The following is an 18,575-nucleotide window of genomic DNA, read 5'->3' as shown; positions in this document are numbered from 1 at the left end:
CCTCCAGGCCTTCCTGTCCTCTACCATTCCCTGGAGTCCATTTAAGCTCACACCAACTGCTTCAGTGACTCCATCCAGCCACCTCATTCTCTGTCGTCCCCTTCTTCTTTTGTCTTCAACTGCTCCCAGCATTAGGCTCTTCTCCAGGGAGTCCTTTCTTCTCATAGACCGTTTATGCACTGGGCATTTCACTGCCCCAGCTGTCGTGCAGAAGCGCAAATTGGGGTCGGATGAGGTGCACCGGGCCAAATGCTCCCCCGTGTGGGTGCAGGAAGAGGTGGGGCAACCTGCCATGACTAAAACTCCAGCCTGCAACCTGGCATGAAACCTCCAGTGCATAAACGGTCATAAGGTGGCCAAAGTATTTGAGTTCAGGATCTGGCCTTCTAAGGAGCAGTCAGGGCTGATCTCCTCTAGGACTGACCGGTTTGTTCGCCTTGCAGTCCAAAGGATTCGCAAGAGTCTACTCCAGCACCAGAGTTCAAAAGCCTCAATTCTTTGACGCTCGGCCTTCCTTATGGTCCAACTTTCACAGCCATACATTGCAACTGGGAAGACCATAACCTTGACTAGACACACTTTTGTTGGCAGGGTGATGTCTCTGCTTTTTAGGATGCTTTCTAGATTTGCCATAGCTTTCCTGCCCAGGAGTAAGCGTCTTTTACTTTCTTTGCTGCAGTCCCCATCTGCAGTGATCCTGGAGTTCTTCTGTATAATTTTGCCACCTTTTTAAAATCTCTGTTATGTCCCTACCATTGTGGTCCTTTATCATACCCATCTTTGCATGAAGCGTTCTCTTCATATCTCCAATTTTCTTGAAGAGATCTCTGGCCCTCCCTATTCCATTGTTTTCTTCTATTTGTTTGCACTGTTCATCTAAGAAGGCATTCTTATTTGTTCTAGCTATTCTCTGGAATTTGGCATTCAATTGGGTGTATCTTTCTCTTTCTCCCTTGCCTTTCACTTCCCTTCTCTCCTCAGCTATTTGTAAAGCTTCTTCAGACAGTCATTTTGCTTTCTTGCATTTCTTTTTCTTTGGGATGGTTTTAGTTGCTACCTCTTGTACAATGTTACGAACCTCCGTCTATAGTTCTTCAGGCACGCTGTCTAATTCCTTAAATCTATTTGTCACCTCTACTGTATATTCGTCAGGGATATGATTTAGTTCAGTGGTCCGCATGACTTTTATTATATATTGGGGAAATCAACTGTTTAGGAAAATTATCAGCAAACTCACCCCCTGAGGGTCAAATCTATTATTCTACTGAACTAGGTAATATACAAAACAAAATTCACATCAGGAAAAAGAGCAGATGTTGGAAGGGAAATATGCAGCAAGCAAAACGAAGCAACGCACATAATAGGGAATGCCTACAGTGTGAATAAACCACAATAAGGTAACAGTTATAATCATGCTAACGAAACAATAAGAACTGGCTGTAATAACTGCTCTGTGTACGGAAAGTGCTCAGTCACAACTGGAGAGCTGTTGTCCTTTCACAAAATAAATCTTGAAGTTGTAGAATTCTACCCAGAGCTCTGGCACTAGTGGGTTTAATTTGTAAAACATTATGATATTAATGACCCTTTAACTAAAAGGGCCAATTCCACACATGGGTACTTGATAATTTCTGTATTATTACATTAGACTGCTAATCAATTTTTAATTGGAACGGTCCCCTGAAAAAGGATGTTTTCTATTGCCCAAAATTTTTGTGCCTCTCTCGATTTAGCCATTGTATTTAACATGAGCTCTCAAATGACAGTCTGTTGTAGTCTTTAGTCAAGCTGTTATTTCAAAGCACTTAAATCCGTATTTTACCTTCTTAATCTGTCAATTGACTGGTTAAAAGCAAAACAAATAAGAAACATTTAGCCAATTCAGTATTCAAAAATACAGCTGGTTCCTATCTTCAGATTGATTTAGCCTTTTTATTACCAAAGTAGGTCTAAGACCTTCCCATAGGGATTAAGAATAAGACTGGGTCATGAAACCACACCTCCCTTCAGCATCTTTTTTGTTGTTGTTGTTCCTTTTGCAAGGTACTGCAAAATGGATCTACAGTGTTTGCCCTCTTGTGAGCAAATGGCAACTGTAAAGGAAGGTATAAAACCGCTCCAGCACAGTGTCACAAGACAGGCACTGCCAGCCTGGTTGTCATGGCAACAGAGACGCACTCCCTCCCTCACATCCATTGCTGTCTAATAACTATTCACAATGGGGGAAATGCAGTTGGTTTCCTTTGCCCCCAATGAACTCAGCACTGTTAATTCATAATGAACATAATCAGCTGGGGTAATCTTTCCCAGAAAGTTGACAGCCCAGGGTGGTGTTGTATTGTTTTTTAAAGGCACACAAGGAAGAGTCACGAGAGTGCACAAATACCAGCAACGAGAAGGTTACCAGTGAATATCCCCTCCCCACACACAAGAACTACTTTCATGATTGCAACTGAACCGGGCAAATGTTTGATGCAGTCTGAGGCAAGACCTTCTCCTTGGGTATTCTTCTTGAGCCCTACCTCTGCTTCATCAGCTTTGATGCTTCTTCTACTTCAGCATAATGCCTCCCATTGAAAGAAGAAATCAAACCACTTGCCAGCTCCCTAATAATCTTTCCTCAAACTGCTCAGTGCATCAGAGCTGATTTCATTACCTGCCGCCTGCTGCTGCTGCTCAAGGTTTTATTTAAAGCACAGGGATACAGCAAAGAAAAAATTCAGCATGACCTCCCTGAACTGCTTGGGGATGAATGCTCCACTGCACTGACAAACAGAAGCTGCTTCCATTTCTTAACTAACAGACTAAGCCGAGGGTGCCTCGGAAGTCTCCTATAGCCAAGACACATTTTCAATTACTGCGTGTGCTGAAAGGGATTTTTAAAAAATATAGGCTGATATAATCAACACTGAGAGGATGAATTGGTAACCATAAAATGCAACATCATAGCACATAGGAAGTGGAGCAGCCACCAAATTGAGTTGAGAAAATTATATGTCTGAAACTTGGCAGAACTCTTTGCAGTAGCAACTGTACTAGTGGAGACCAAAAAAGAATAGGGATGCTTTTCATGTATTCACACCGTACAGGTGTTGCTACAATACATGTAAATCATATGCAGATTCAACTTTGGTGTTCCTGCACAGAGTGAAGACTGGGACTAAATGGCCTCTAAAGCCCCTTACAGTTCAGTGATTCAATGACTAGCTATTGCTTTTAAGGCTCCATTTCACACTCTGTAAAAGTATTACATTCTACAAAGCCACTAATTTTTTCCATCCTGAAATTATACCAATTTATATACTCCTACATTTATTATGGCACAGAAAGTGAAAAAATCAGACAGAACAATAAGAAGCCAAAGATTACCCCAATTGATCTCCTTATGAAAAACCTTTCAATTTAGAAATGTACGTAAACATTTGTTCCAGACTCAATGAATTCAGTCAACTGCTGCATCTGTCCTCACAATCCTTCCCCTCTCCATTGAGGCAACATTCTATGTTATTCTGTAATTTGCAAAGATAACATTAACAAGACCTTAGTGCATATTCCCAAAGCTACCAATTACTGAGAGCAAATATTTCCATATGAGGAATCACCTTGACCCTCCTACTTACTCTTGCAATTTTGGTTGAATTACTTTGGTCATCCTACTGACATCTCAGAACCATGCACAAGTCGCACTTAATTGCTTATGTCAACCAACAGGGAGGAGGGAGGGTGTCAGCCCTTCAGGGTGCCTTAAGGAATCAGTTATATGTTCAACAAACAAAAATAGTGTGCAACTCACCTGCTCCTCTGACAGCTGTGAGATGTGATTCACAGCAGCATAGGACTCAATCTTTGGATTGAAGTGGTTGATTATGGCTCTGAAACAAAGAGGACATATATAATGTATATAAAAAGTTAGAGAGAAATCTTCTTAAGTATCAACATTGCATGGCAGTTCTTTCTTCCTCTGATGCAGTTATGTTTAATCCTAGCTGTTTTTAATCTTACAACAAAGCCTAAAGCAACCAGGGTATGTTTTACACACAGCATCCATTCTACAAAGGAAAATGAATATTTGACTCTTGTTGATCAGACTATCATAACATTTTACAGTATATTAACTGGTCCCCTAAGCTTGCTCTAGAAATTATTTAGAACACATTGTGATGCACTGAGAAAATACACACTTACACAGCTTTGCCATGTGCATGGACATTCGTGCCTCAAAAAGCACACTATATTTTTATCTTGCTTAGTGGATAGTGGGATTTTTTTTACAGCCGAGTCACAGAACAATGGGAAGGTTTTCTGACAACCATCTCCCTTTCTTCTAACAGCCTCAGTTTCAGTGATAATCCCAGAGCATGCTCCTGAAGCAAAATATAGATATAGGTTACTTATTCCAAAAGTTGTATTTATCCTTGCAGCTATGTTTGCAAAGTGCACTAGGTCCAAGTATTCCTGTTATCTCCTGCTTATTAGCACTGTGAAGGTGGAGGGATTCTAAGCAAATCTAATCAAAGCCAAATCCTACAAATCAAAGTCACCAGCCTTCAGTAGCACTGTTTTTTGGGAATGTCTCTGACTACTAGAAAATCTCCAGCTCCAAGTTAATGCCAAATACCAGGAAATAATGATTTAAATCAATCTATTTCCCCATTAGATTTTATCACGACAGGTAAAAAAGTGACGCTAACTTTCTCCCTCTGACCAAACAAACTGCAAGCAAAAAGATATTACGGCGGGCACTTCTGGCTCATCAGCTGATTCCACACTGGATCTAATACAGACAACTTAATTTGCAAAATGCTTAGCAAATAAGTCATAGCAGCTGACAAGTAGAGGAATATCAAGACGCCTACAATGTAAGATTTCAAGTAACTTCCCCTGTAACGTGCTGGGTCCCAGTATGGAGTTGTTATGATTCAGAGACTGTGGAGTTTAAGGAAATCAATTGAGGATATAATACAAATATCCAGCTCACAGGGGGGAAGGTTTGCTTGTGACTGATCTGTAAAAGAAATCTTCATGTTCTGTAGCTTGAGAGACCACTTCCAACTGTGATTTTTTCCAAGATTGTTTTCTTTATGGGAAATGAGATAACAGCTCTCAATCTACTTTCTTAATTATGGGGGAGGTCAATTGTATTATATGAAAACTGTGGAGAAATAAAATAGAACTGAAATCTCATATATAGGAAGTTCCATGTCCTCTTTCACAAAAGGCAATTATAGCTACTCCAAAGAAAATGTGAGGTTGCTGAATGGCATCTCACACCTTTCCCTAACTTATAACTGCTGTTGCCAAACCCTGCCAGTATGACTTCTAAAAAGCATTTAATCCACTGCCTTGTCTAGCATTTCTACTAGCCCTCTCCAAACTTCTTGCTCATTCAACATTTTGGGATGGTTCAGATACGTGAGATGATGAGGTGGCAGAGTTTTGTAGAGATATCATTGAAGACTACAGCTTCCAGCTCTGAATGTGGCTAGATGGGACTTAGATATGAGCAATACATTGCTCTGGTATACCTAACCTATGCAAGGAGCTAGGGCTTTGAAAGAAAACTACAGAAGGTCTGGGGAGTTGGTTGCACTGAAAATAACTGTAAGGGGCAATTTTTGAAGAAACACCTTACCTTGCAGATCAGAACCAATAGTTGTTGTTTTTTTGCCATTGATAGTTGTGTTAGTGAACATATGAAAAGGTAAAAAGCAGAAATGACCACACCTGAGATCCTGTTGGACTTGTGCAGGGTTGTCTCATCCTCTCTATCTACCAGGATTGTTGGTAGGTCTGGGGTTGTTTACTTGTGTGGCTCTTATCTTTTTCACTAATTGGTTACAAATTTTGAGAGGAAGGTCACCATGCTTTTATAAATAATGCCTCAATTGATCCTAGAGGGTTATATGAAATTTGAGACTTTTCTTCAGGTTTCTATCTAAGAGATCTGAAAGCCTTCACCAATAGTATGGGGAGAACAAAGCAGGCATTTTTGCCTCGTTTCTCTTGCAACTTTCCCTTGCCTTGATGCCTAGCTCTTCACTTTTTCCAAGGCTTCTGAATCTTGGGAATGATAGTGCATAAGGATCTTGCATTGCTTAGGTCTGATCCTTGGCCAAATTGACTTTTGTACCCCTTAAGATGTTGACAGACTGTAGTCTGGAAGGGCTCATGGTTGAGGCCAGGAAGAATGGTACCTACCTTACCATGCTCTCTCTTCCCTTTGTTTTTCTGAGGCAGAGATTAGCAACCATTACTGCTTTTGGCTCCTATGTCAGTGCTTGTGTTTTTTGTTTATTGCTTTTACACCTTCTGTTTCTAAAACTTCTCAGAGTTTTCCTGCTGCACTGTGTGGCCAATTTCTTTGAGCAGCATACAATTTTTCACCTATTAAAGCATGAGGTCTTGTGCTGCTGTTCCTTTTTTGGTCACTTGTATTGTTCAGCACTGTGAACTATACAGTCTGGTGAAAGGGATGACCCAACAATAGTAGGCTTGCCATTCTTCTCTTCCCACTTTCTCTAAGTGTTGTTCCCTCTCATACCAAGACATGAGGAGAGTGATCCTTTACTACACACTCCTGTAGAAATAGAACAAACCGAAACATTTTGCTGCTCATATGCTGACAGGAGTCCAATAAATATTTCTCCTCTATTAGGGAGAACCTATTCTAGCAAAGGAGAAGAGAAATCTCTCTTATATTACTTAATTTATGCTAAACAGTCCAGTCTTGCCTGCAGCAGTAGGAGGCGCTTCACCTCAAAGTAAACTTTTCTCACCAACCAGCTGAGAACAGTGACTCTGATGGACTTCACATGCTTATGCAGTAGAGTATTATAAAACTAATTAGTTCTAGAGTTCTATACTTCTTATAAACATTACTGATGATTTGGTACATACTACACACAGTATGAAGAACCTTTTGTGGCGCAGAGCACCGAGTCATGTCTGACCCTTGGGGTGACGCCCTCTAGTGTTTTCATGGCAGACTCAATACGGGGTGGTTTGCCAGTGCCTTCCCCAGTCATTACCGTTTACCCCCCAGCAAGCTGGGTACTCACTTTACCGACCGCGGAAGGATGGAAGACTGAGTCAACCTTGAGCCGGCTGCTGGGATCGAACTCCCAGCCTCATGGGCAGAGCTTTCAGACGGGTGCCTTACCACTCTGCGCCACAAGAGGCTCTTACTGTGATCATACTCACTTTAATTCTAGAAAAAACAGCTTAACAGAATTAGCTAATACGTAACACAGGAGACCTACAATATGATTTCCCAACATTCTAGAAAACTGAAATGCAGCTGTGAGAAACTGCCAATTTAACCAGAGCAGCAGCACTGGGGTGTTTCATCCCCCCTCCCCCCATATATACACACATCACTTCCCCAAACAAAATTCCTCCAACCTTCCCTCCCAAGTTGCTGAACCTGTATTTTCCCCTAGTGATAAAATATACTGGGGGAGAGGTGAGATCGGGCATTACTGCTCCAGTCAAATTCAGAGCCTCCTGCACCTTAAGTTTTTTGTTTTTTTTTAAGTTGGGAAAGCCAGTCATAAATTTCCTGAGCCGCATCATGTTTGGCCTTTAGTAAATAAAATGAAGTTAAGTGAAGCAGGCAAAACTACCAACAAATGCATTAACTCTGCCCAAAATCAGCATGTTCACATCTGATACTTGGTCCAGCTGGCTCTCACATCAGCAGTGTGCTTCTGCGCAAACATCCCCGCTTGCCTTCTCCCATAAAATCACAGGAACTGTATATTAGCTCAGTCCAAAAGCCCTGTGCTCAGGCAGAACTATGCTTGAAAGCAGCATCTGCTAACCTCCTAATGTGATTCTCAGGTTAACCAACGGAATAAAATGGCTCACAAGAAACTGTCCCAAAGCAAAACTATCATAATCCAGGTCTCTCCTGTAGAATTGGAGTGTTCTGGATAGGTAGTATAACTTACAAATCGCAGCCCTACACAAAAACCATTTTCCTAAACAGCTTTCACTACTGCATGTTTTATTTTATTGGAGTGTGATTTATATGTGGTATTAACCTACAGCCAACTCTGAACTCCCACCAAGCGTAAGTATAATGGACAAACATGCATGCTCATCTGTCCTGCAATGCAGAATACATGCAATTTCCCTCACAGAATTAGTATTTATATAAAGGACATTACTGTAAGAAGCTGTCTTTAAAGTTGCACTACTGAAGTAGGCATGCTAATTTACTGATAGCTGAACTCCAGTATTACTTGATTAAGTTGCTCTTGGACATAAAAAGGCCTGCTGAGACACAGAAGGCAGACTTATTATTACCGCATACTCATTTGGCAGTCAGCAGCTGATGACTTTTTCCTCTGCCATTTTCACATAGTGTCCTTTTCTAGTGCTTCCACTACTCTCAATGCTCCTCCTACGTACAGATTCCCTGCTTGCCCTGAACAGTTTTGACTTTTAAAATTCTGATTGGTAAGACACTCTATGAAGAATAAACTCTCCTGGAGCCCAAAACATACATTTTGGTATTCCAAAAAAGAAAAAAACCCAACTTGACTACCTTGTTCTTCATTCCAAACCTAACCATGATCCCTTGGCCCTGGATCATATCTGTCTAGTATTAATAAATGGTTACAAGTATGGTAACTGTATAGATCATAAGCTGGCATTACTTGTCACTGTACAAAGTCTTGATGACTAGTCTCCTTTTCCAAGCAGTTTGGACAGATAAGCCATAGCTAAATCTTTTTCACAGCACTTGCAGTGGCAAACATCTACTCAAGATTTGTAGAACAGCAATTTTCTCTCAAATCTACTGTTCATGCTCAAGCTAGAGATGAATGATCAGGATTAGTAAAAAAAAATTAACACACTAAACCATTTGTGTGAATTTCAGAGGGACAATGGCACTGGGGAAGAGTGCAACCCATCCTTCCTTGGACTATTTCCCAATGTGCCTAATTTTTTCCTGACTGTGGAATTAACTGCAGTGTTAAGGAAAAGGGGAATGTTGGGGAACAAGGAAATGGCACATGAAGAAAGAGTTTGCCCCACCCTTCCTATCACTACTATTTCAAGTATTAAAATCCTACATGTTGCTCTGAGGTACATAATTACAGGCAACTGTAATCACAGATCCCCCATGTTATGTCTACTTCAGCCCTCAGGAGCAAAGTGACTAGGTTCCTCAGTGAATGGAAAATGTAAACCTTTATTGTGCTGGTTCTAAAGCAACTAGGGAGGTAAGAGCTCTGGGTGAGGCGAGTTATTAGAGTAAAAATGGCTTACTTCAGAAAATGGAAGGCTTACCCAACCAAGCCAACAAAAACCAACACGAACTTGCACAAAAGAAATGCAAGCAGACAATTAGGGTTGCAAAATAGGATTGTGAGGAATGTATCTCTAAAACCATAAAGACCAACAATACAGTATTTTTTGAATATACTGACAACAGCATTAATGAGCCTCTTGTGGCGCAGAGTGGTAAGGCAGCAGACATGCAGTCTGAAAGCTCTGCCCATGAGGCTGGGCGTTCAATCCCAGCAGCCGGCTCAAGGTTGACGCAGCCTTCCATCCTTTCATGCTGATCATATTTAGAATGGGAATAGAGAATATAATTGCTGCCATCATATTGCCCTTATACAAATCAATGGTGAAAACACACTTGGAATATTGTGTACAGTTCTGGTCACCACACTCGAAAAAAGGCTATTGTAGAACTTGATTGGGGGACAAGAGCAGCTGCCCTATAAAGAGCAGCTAAAATGCTTAGGGCTCTTTAGCCTGAAACAGGAATTCTGGTGCCTGTTGATTACTTTTATGTTTTTTGAAGGCAGTTGGAGATTTTGCCCAGCAAAGCTTTTAACTGGCTACTGGAATTTTGATTGGCTGTACAGATTTAAAAAAACATTACTAGCACAGCACAAAGGGCATGACTGAAGATAGGTTGTGGCAGCCATTTTGTGGCTGGCTTCACGTTCTAGAGCAGTCATTGCGTGTCAACCATTTTGTGGCTGCAGGCACTACACTGATTTTCCAGAAGTGCCCTCAGGCTCAACAAGATTGGGAACCCATTACCTAGAAAAATGGTGAAGTAAGGGGAAATAAGACAGAGGTTTATAAAATTAGGCATGGCATGAACAAAGTGGACAGGGAAAAACTCCTCTCCCTTATCCATAATACTGGAATCTAGGGTCATGCACTGAAACTGAAGGATGGGAAAATCAGGACAGACAAAATTTTCTTCAAATAGTGTATAATTAATTTGTGGAACTTGCTACTACAGGATGTGGTCATGGCTGCCTTAAAAAGTTTTTTAAAGGGTGTGGACAAATAGGATATCAGTGACTACTAATCATGATGGATATCTACTCACTCCAGTACCAGAAGTAGTATGCCTCTTTAAATCAATTGCTGGGGAGCACAGGCAGAATAATGCTGTTGCAGTCCTGTTTGTGGGCTTCCTAGAGATAGTTAATTGGCCATTGTATGAACAGAATGCTGGATTTCATACTTAAAAGAAAGACTAGTAATAAAACCCATTGTGGCAAAAAGTACAATGGGGTCTAGAAAAGGTGGGAGGTCATTCTCTTTCAGCAGGAAAAGATGTTCAAGGCACTGGAAGAGGATCTCATGTTGCAGTTTTGTGAAAGGAGAAGGGTGTGTTGAAAGAGATGTGTGTGAGGAAAGAGGCCAAGGCTGTGGCAATGAGGGCTGCGGGGAGAGTCTTGTGGGGGGAGAAGAGACACACCTGGCTTGGCTGCATCTTCTCTCCAGTAGCAAGGCTGGCCACAGCAGGATTGTAAGTAAGAAGGGACTTTTCTCAGCATTCCTGTCAACTGACCATTAGACTAATGGGAAAACTCCCCCCCCCCCTCACAAGGAATACACGGAAGAGACATCCCTGTGTCACTCTCAGAAGATCAGCGGTGGCGACTGCCCCTTAGTGCAACACACACAGATGGAGAAATGCCTTTCAATCAGTTGCTGTTAGAGGCTTCCATCAGAGTGACTGGCTGCCCTCATCTGACATGGGTGCCAGAGTGCCACAAAGAAGATGGAAAGGGCTGAAGCTCTGCCCCAATCCAAAAGAAACAGTGCTGGACAGTCAATCAGAAGTTGCATGTGGAGTTGCAAGGGGAACTCTGGGTAAAAAGTGAGAAGTCAATTTTATAGTCGGAGATATGTGCCTTACTTATTGAAGTCACAGTAAAGTATGCTGCCTCTCAGCCTCTGACAGTTCTCTTGATGCCACTGAGGTGGTCTTCAAAGGTTAAAACAGACGGAACCCTGGAAATAGTAAGCTTTTCCCCAAATCAACATATGAGTTTTCCAGCTGAGGGGGAAAAAAACAACCATTCTGAAACTGGGTTTTCTCAAATCAAAACCTGACATTCTGTCGCAAAATACATTGCAAAGCTGAGCACTTCTTATGTTCCATTTTTTAAGTGACAGAAAGGTGTTTAACATTTCAAAATGTCACCCAATTGTTGCTCCAGGAAGTTTGCGATTTTTAAAAAGAAGGTGTTTAACATTTCAAAATGTCACCTCTCCATTGAATATAATGGAGGGATGGGGGCACCTTCTTCGGGAGCCCCTAGATGTGGACCCCTTGGATCAATTATTTTGAAATTTGGAAGGGAGTCAGGGACGAGCCTCCCAGAGCTACCCTGAAGGTTTGGAGGCTATACTTCAAACCCCCACCTCCCAGGCCCCAGGAAAGACGGGAATGCCAACATTCCCACTATAGTCTATGGCGCCATTGACTTCCATGGGTGCCGAAGCCGAAGAGACCGAGTAATTTGATAAATAAGTAAATTAATATAATTCCCGATTTTTTTTAGGGGGGGGGAGAAAAAACTTTTGAGAGGCATGTTTTGTTGAATGAAATATTCTTTTTTTTTAATTTCTGACATCGCCTACACACGTATCTGCCTATTTGTTGCTCCAGGAAGACTGCCATTTTTAAAAAGAAATTCTCATCCCAAGAACAAGGGAGAAGGAGACAGGAGCGAAGGCAGGTCATTGCAGATGACTTTAGTGCTTTGGATCCTCCATACCTTCCTCCTGCTGGTTGCTCTCCGGTCACTAGTGCTTTTTAGGGTGGTGAATCCACATTTCCCGATTCCCAAAGAAATGGTTTAAAACGGAGGATGTAGAGAGCTGTCAGCTGGATGTGGGTGACATCATGTACAGGGGGTGGGATATTCAGCTTCCATTTGGCAGGCATGACGCTATTTTAAACGGATGCGGAAAAGCCCTGGCTTACTAGTGTATTAATTAGCAAAACAGAAGTAACAATGGTACTTTTAACCAGCCCCCTTGAGTGGGTTTCTGTCATTGCATGAGAGTATCCGGACATACATGTGTTTCCTATCAAGCAAACCTGTGTTCAGGCAAGACAGCCAGCAGTCTCCTTCTGGCCCAGCTGTAATCATGAGATTGCTGTTTCTCTGAGCAAGATCTCTCTGCCACAGTAATGAGCGTAAAAACAAATTGGTAAGTTTGTGCTGTTGGGGAGAAATCTGTTAGCCATGAAAAACAAATGGTGAAAATGAAAGGGTAGTTTAATTAGAGACTAACAGTGTATTCTTGTTTTCTAGTTTACAGGAAAAGATTTGAGCACAGTCTGCCAGGCTGTAAGAGAAAGAGGTTTGTTACATCTGTCTAGCTGATCTATCGTTTGTATGTAGTTGATGTGTTGGAAGGATTTTTATATCCCAGAACTGGATATCTGCATGCATGGGCTGAACCTTCAGAAACCTTGTTCCTTTCATTGGGCTCAATTTGACTATAACAGGGAACACATTGAAAATTTTGTGATCCTCTCCCTGGCACATAATTTCCCCAATCTAATCACTTTTAAACTATTGGGGCTCTCTCTCCAGTCTGAAGGATGGGCCAAATTTTTGCTAAAGTTCAAATCTGTGGATTTAAGATGAGTGAGATGTCAGTGTTCTCCTCCCTCCCAACCAAAAATCATTGCTCTTTTTGGGTACAGCAGATTACAGAGGTATAGAGATTAAGTGCTTTAGCATAACCACCTCCCATTCTAAAAAGTAATATCACACAGAGAATATGTATCCACAGCAACATTTCACATAGCAGAGCTGCCACACTGGTTTCCCAGAAGAATTTTAAGTAACAGCAGCAACAAATGGAAAAATACCTGCCCATCTAAAGTAATGTCGATTAGGAAGTAACAGATTTTGTTCAGGAAATATTTTTAAACAGATAAGAGAAATCCTCCTCCTTGCATTGCAAAGCAGCACATTGTGCAAGCAAAAGAGACAGCATAAGGATTATGGCATACTTGGTACTAGAGAATTAAATAAATTCTTTTAAGGTGGCTCAGTCTTGCTTTCACACATGGGGGTATATCTGTAGCTCTCAAAGAGAGAACACAGAGAGAACTCCATTCAGAAGAAATTTCAGGCTAGCCAGTGGACTTCTCAGATACACACAGGCAACTACATTCTCAGCCACATGCTGTGTTCACTGAAGCCCTGTGAATTAACACACACTCGTCAGAAGCTTTCCATTTCTTTGTTGTCTAGCTTGTATGCAAGTGTGGCTAACAGAGCCAATAGTTCAGCAAGTGTGTATGTGGGAAGGAGACACCATGATGAAGCAAGAAAAGGAGCAATTTGCAACATGAGTTTGAATGAAGCCTATGCAACTACTAGCAACTCAGTAGCATCACTGGCAGATGACATGAAGTATGAAGGGACATGCATAGGCAAATGTATACCTCTGTCAAATGGGAAAGAAACTATTACCTGAATCAGATGTCCTACAGCTGTTGCATAAATATTGCCACACTCCACAAGGTCTGCAAAAAACTAACCGTGGCATGTATATGACAACATAGTTCCAAAGGTTTAAGAATACAATTCTTCAGACTACAATTTCTGACGAAGTGCAGTAATATTCAGCAGGAGAAGATAAGTGGGAAAGTCCCCACTCTAAGAGGTCTGTGGCTCACTGGATGCATGCCAATGTCTTTAACATAAAATTCTGGTTTAGAAGGTCTTTACCAGCGGGATTTAGTAGCTCTACCTCTTCTTTCCTCACCATCCTTCTTCCATGAGAACATTGTTATATCAAAAGTATTTTTTAAATGTGGATTTCATAGACTGCTGATAGGTTGTGGGTGGGGGAGAGATATGAGATTCTCTTTGGTTCTTGACACTAGAGTTTCCTACCATTCTTTTTTCTCGCCAACTACCTATACTCTGAATGCAGCACACCCCAAAGAAACATTGATTAGCAGTATCATGTAGAAACAGTATATGGAGCCAAGTGGCCCTCACAAGGATTAGCTCTAGTACAGAATATTAGCCCTTTAAATCCTATGTATTATTATATTCAATGGTCCAGTTTCAAGAGGGCTGGAGAAATTCAACCAGACATGAACCACTAGCCGAGTCACACAGAAGGATCACTGTAAGGAGGCAGTTTGCACTAAAATTTATCAAAAACTCAACAGATATTACAATCCCCTACACATTTCCCAATAGGGACTACTGGCAAATGTTTATTTTCCCAACAGTTATGACTATAAACTGTCTCATAATCATCAAAAGCTTAAAATAACTCATAATGAATTTAGATTGCAGTCCTCTGAGACTTCAAACATTTCAGAGTCTGGCACAGGCAAAAAGCAAAAATATTTTAATTACTCTTTACACCCATTAGTAGTCTAATTAGTCATTTTATTACACACCTCTTCCTTTTAAAAAGCATAACTACTGTAAGGTTCCTTTCATTGTGTCATATTATGAGGATCACATGCCAGTTTCAAAGCAAAGTATTACATTCAGAAACTAGATAAAGGAAGCTGCTTGGTTAGAATACTTACACAAAGGACATACAATATAAAGTGAAACAAAGTGCAAATGCTGTCAAAAGACTTATGCTTTAACATGTTGTGCTTGATCTTCTATACTTGACACATACATTCCTGAAATGACTACAGCACTAGTTTAGCACCTTGAAAGACTTATTTGTTCTAACAGTTACCCAGAGAAATTATAATTTATTGGTAGGTAAAACAGAGAATGTTTCACATTTCAACGCTTCAATTTAATTTGCCCTTTGCATGTAGCCTTACTGAGGCTTCTAGTTTCTGTATGGTAGCTTTCAGCCTAGACCTTAACATTCCTAATAGCTACTCAGGAACTGCTTGTTCTCTCTCTCTCTCTCTCTAGGAGAAACAACTCTCTACAAAAACTCAAATCTCAAAAATAAACTTATGATGATCCCTACATATGGCTAAGATGCACCTGTTGACAGTACAGACAGGTTCTTGAGATACATGAGGTTCAGGGCCAAAGACAGGCACAGATCGCTGGGCAATCACTATTCTGTATGAATTAATGAACTCTTGCAGTTTACCTGTTCTCATCATAACAGTCTCTGACCTCCTGTACAAATTGTTTATCAATGGTAACTTGTATCTTGGAGAAACTCATTTATGTGGTATACTGGAGGCATACAACTGCCATTATTATAGCCTGCTCCACAGAAAGGTAATATTATTTAGAATGTTCTTTATAAACATTATAAAGTGAGTTTATATATTATCATCCTGTGTGCTACAGTGAAGGTCTCCATTTTTTTTGAGCTTTTGGGTGCCTTTGGGATTTTGTCAGCAGACGTGGAGCCAACCAAAAGTCACAGAATGAGGTAATGCTTAATTCTGATAATAAAATCAGTTTCAAGATGAGCTGCCTGAAACTAAATCCTTCAAAGGCAGAGGTCCTGTGGCTAGGGAGGAAAGGACCAGACCAGGAATTGAGTGTCCCCAGGCTAAATGGGGTGCACCTTACAGCTGAACAAACGGCTAGGAACCTGGGAGTGACATGTGATGCATCCCTATCAATGGAGGTTCAAGTAACAAGAGTAGCACAGCTGGTGTTTTTCCATCTCTAAAAAGCAAAGCTACTAGTGCCCTATCTGGCCCCAGAGCACCTGGCCACAGTGATCCATGCAATGGTAACATCTAGACTTGAATAAAGTAACTCATTTTATGTGAGCCTCCCCTTGGTCCTTGCTTCAGAAGCTGCAGTGGATCCAGAATGCAGTTGCCTGGATGCTCACTTGAATGCCATGGAGGGCCCATATAAGACCAAGACTTCAGCAGCTGCACTAGTTCCCAGTGAATTTCCTAATATGATTCAAGGTATTGGTTTTAACTTTTAAAACCATACGCGGCCTGGGCCTGGCATATCTAAGGGACTGCCTATCTGAATATGTTCCTCGTACAGCACTTAAAGGAGTGCACCTGGCTGCAACACGAGCCAGGGCCTTTTCAGCCCTAGCCCCGGCTTGGTGGAAGGAGAACAGGGCCCTGTTGGAACTCACAGAGTTCCACAGGGCCTGTATGTTGGAGCACTTCTGCCAATCCTATGGGTGATGCCAGGATGATTAACATGATCAGACCTACCATCTGCTTGGGCTTCCCTATCTCCTCCTCCCCCCTTATTGGGAACTGACTAACTAGAACCAAAAAGACAGAAGCTGATATCCAATATGAAGATTATTTATGCCAGTCTTGAATGGTTTTATAATTTTATTTTTTATTGATGATATAAACTGCCCAGAGTGATTTGCTCTAGATGGGGCAGTATAAAAATGAAAAAATAAAATATTGTATTATTCTAAAAGATTTTCCTGCAACTTACAAAAACAACAACAGATTTTCAATAGCCAATCAGAATTCCTATTGGGCAAAACCCCAATTTGGACCAGTCTAGTTTTTTAAAAAACTTGGCATACAGCAAAATGTTGTTCGGTGGCCCTGTGGTGCTCATGGGTGATTGAAGGTATTTATAGCCTACCTTTCTCCTTGAAAGGACACAGGACAGGTTACAAAGTTATTTGTAAAATAATCTCAGCATGTAACAATTAAAGTCTGCAAATGTAACAGTTAAAACAAACTCAAAGCACAAGAGATCAAATCAATATACTATATGCAATAGCTACATAGTCCAGAGTAAGCATGCCTCTGAATTTCAGTCACTGGAGATAAATGGGGAGGAAGTTCTGCTTGTAAATTTTGTGAAATGATATTTCTGTGGATCATTAAAAATAGCATGTTCTGACTTGCGTTTTATTCTATCAGGATTTTTCTTACAGTTTAAACACTTTCCCAAAAGTGTTTTCCAATAATGTATCCTTTGGCTGCTGTAGCAGATCACTCTAATCATCAAAGAGATTTTGGAGGTTTCTGTCATATATATAGTTGCATCTCAAAAGCATGCAGATAGTTTATCCATCAAGATTCAGCAAATTTTACAGCCAGTTTTCAAAATGTGCTTTCAGTGCTGGCGGCTAAATTCCTGACTGTGTACCTGAAGCACTGGGAGGAACTTGGCATGTTGATATGAGGGTAAGTTAAAACATACTGCTACAAAATCACAAAAAAACTCAATTAAACAAAAATATCAAAATGTGAAACTATTGTTTATTGACATATTTCCATCTCTCTAACCCTTTCCCAAAGAATTCTGTGCTCTTCGATTTACACCATGTCAAAATGATAGTTTTGGCATCCTCGTGGGACTCAGATTGTGTTCCTTCTAAATGTTGTTTGAGTTTTGGGAACAAAAGGAATTTTGAAGCGGCAAGATCAGGACTGTAGGGTGAATGGGGTAAAATTACCCACTGAAATTCTCATACAACTGCCCTTGCTATCCTTGAAGAATGAGCAGGCATCTAGTTGCGATGGAAAAATATTCCTTGGTGCATCTTTCCTGGCCTTTTTAAAATGCACCCTAACAAGACTAAGACAAGTGTATTACTGAGAGAATTTATCTGTAGCCATCCACTGATCACCGAGACATTTTCAAATACATTGACCCAGAAATTGCAGCTGGTGCAGAATGCAGCTGCTAGGGTCCACACAGATGGAGGGCCCATATCCAGGCAAGTGCTGAGGCAGCTGCATTGGTTGCCAGTTGCAGCCCAGAACAGGTTCAAGGTTCTGGTATTGACCTTTAAGGCCTTCTACGGTCTTGGCCCCACATATCTGCGGGACCACCTACTCTCATATGCCCTCTGCAGGGTTCTTCAGTCTGCAAGTGAAAACTTGTTGGTGATCCCTGGCCCACGAGAGGCATACCTGGACTTGACCTGGGCCAGGGCCTTTTCAGTCCTGGCCCCCACCTGGTGGAATGAGCTCCTGGGAGAGCTGAGGGCCCTGTCAGAGCTTTTCCAGTTCTGCTGGGCTACAAGACGGAGCTCTTCTGCAAGGTCTTTGGGTAATTAAACCTAGCCCCCCTCCCCCTGAATCAGAACATCTGCTACTCCCTGATTACCATCTGACTACCATCTATTCCAAGGTTTTTTTTTAACTGGTTTGGGGAAGTTGCAGAGTAGAGGGGGGGGGGGCGGTTATTTTCACTGCCAGGGAGGGATTTTATTTTATTATGTTGTTGGAATCCTTGTAGCAATACTTTTTGAGTTACTTTTGCTGAGATAACATCTGATAAGCTGCTAAACTCTAAAACAGGGTAAAGTATAGAAGGAAAAAACTGAAAAAGGCAGAGAGAAATTGAGGAAGACAGGTGGAGGTCTAAAAATTT

At 41.2% G+C, this 18,575-nt stretch overlaps 1 protein-coding gene across 2 annotated transcripts in view; it reads right to left on the bottom strand.

Moving 5' to 3' along the window:
• Positions 1 to 18,575, bottom strand: part of ARMH3 (armadillo like helical domain containing 3) — a 148,825-nt gene that overhangs the window by 31,106 nt on the left and 99,144 nt on the right. For both annotated transcript variants that reach the window (XM_077349474.1, XM_077349473.1), the window contains exon 24: positions 3,794 to 3,872. In XM_077349474.1, the coding sequence (XP_077205589.1) occupies positions 3,794 to 3,872 (79 nt within the window). The remainder of the gene's footprint in view (positions 1 to 3,793; positions 3,873 to 18,575) is intronic.

This window comes from Paroedura picta, chromosome 8, assembly GCF_049243985.1.
Source record: "Paroedura picta isolate Pp20150507F chromosome 8, Ppicta_v3.0, whole genome shotgun sequence".
Taxonomy (NCBI): domain Eukaryota; kingdom Metazoa; phylum Chordata; class Lepidosauria; order Squamata; family Gekkonidae; genus Paroedura; species Paroedura picta.
The sequence above is the reverse complement of the archived record's forward strand: the minus strand, read 5'-3'. Positions and strand labels throughout refer to the sequence as shown.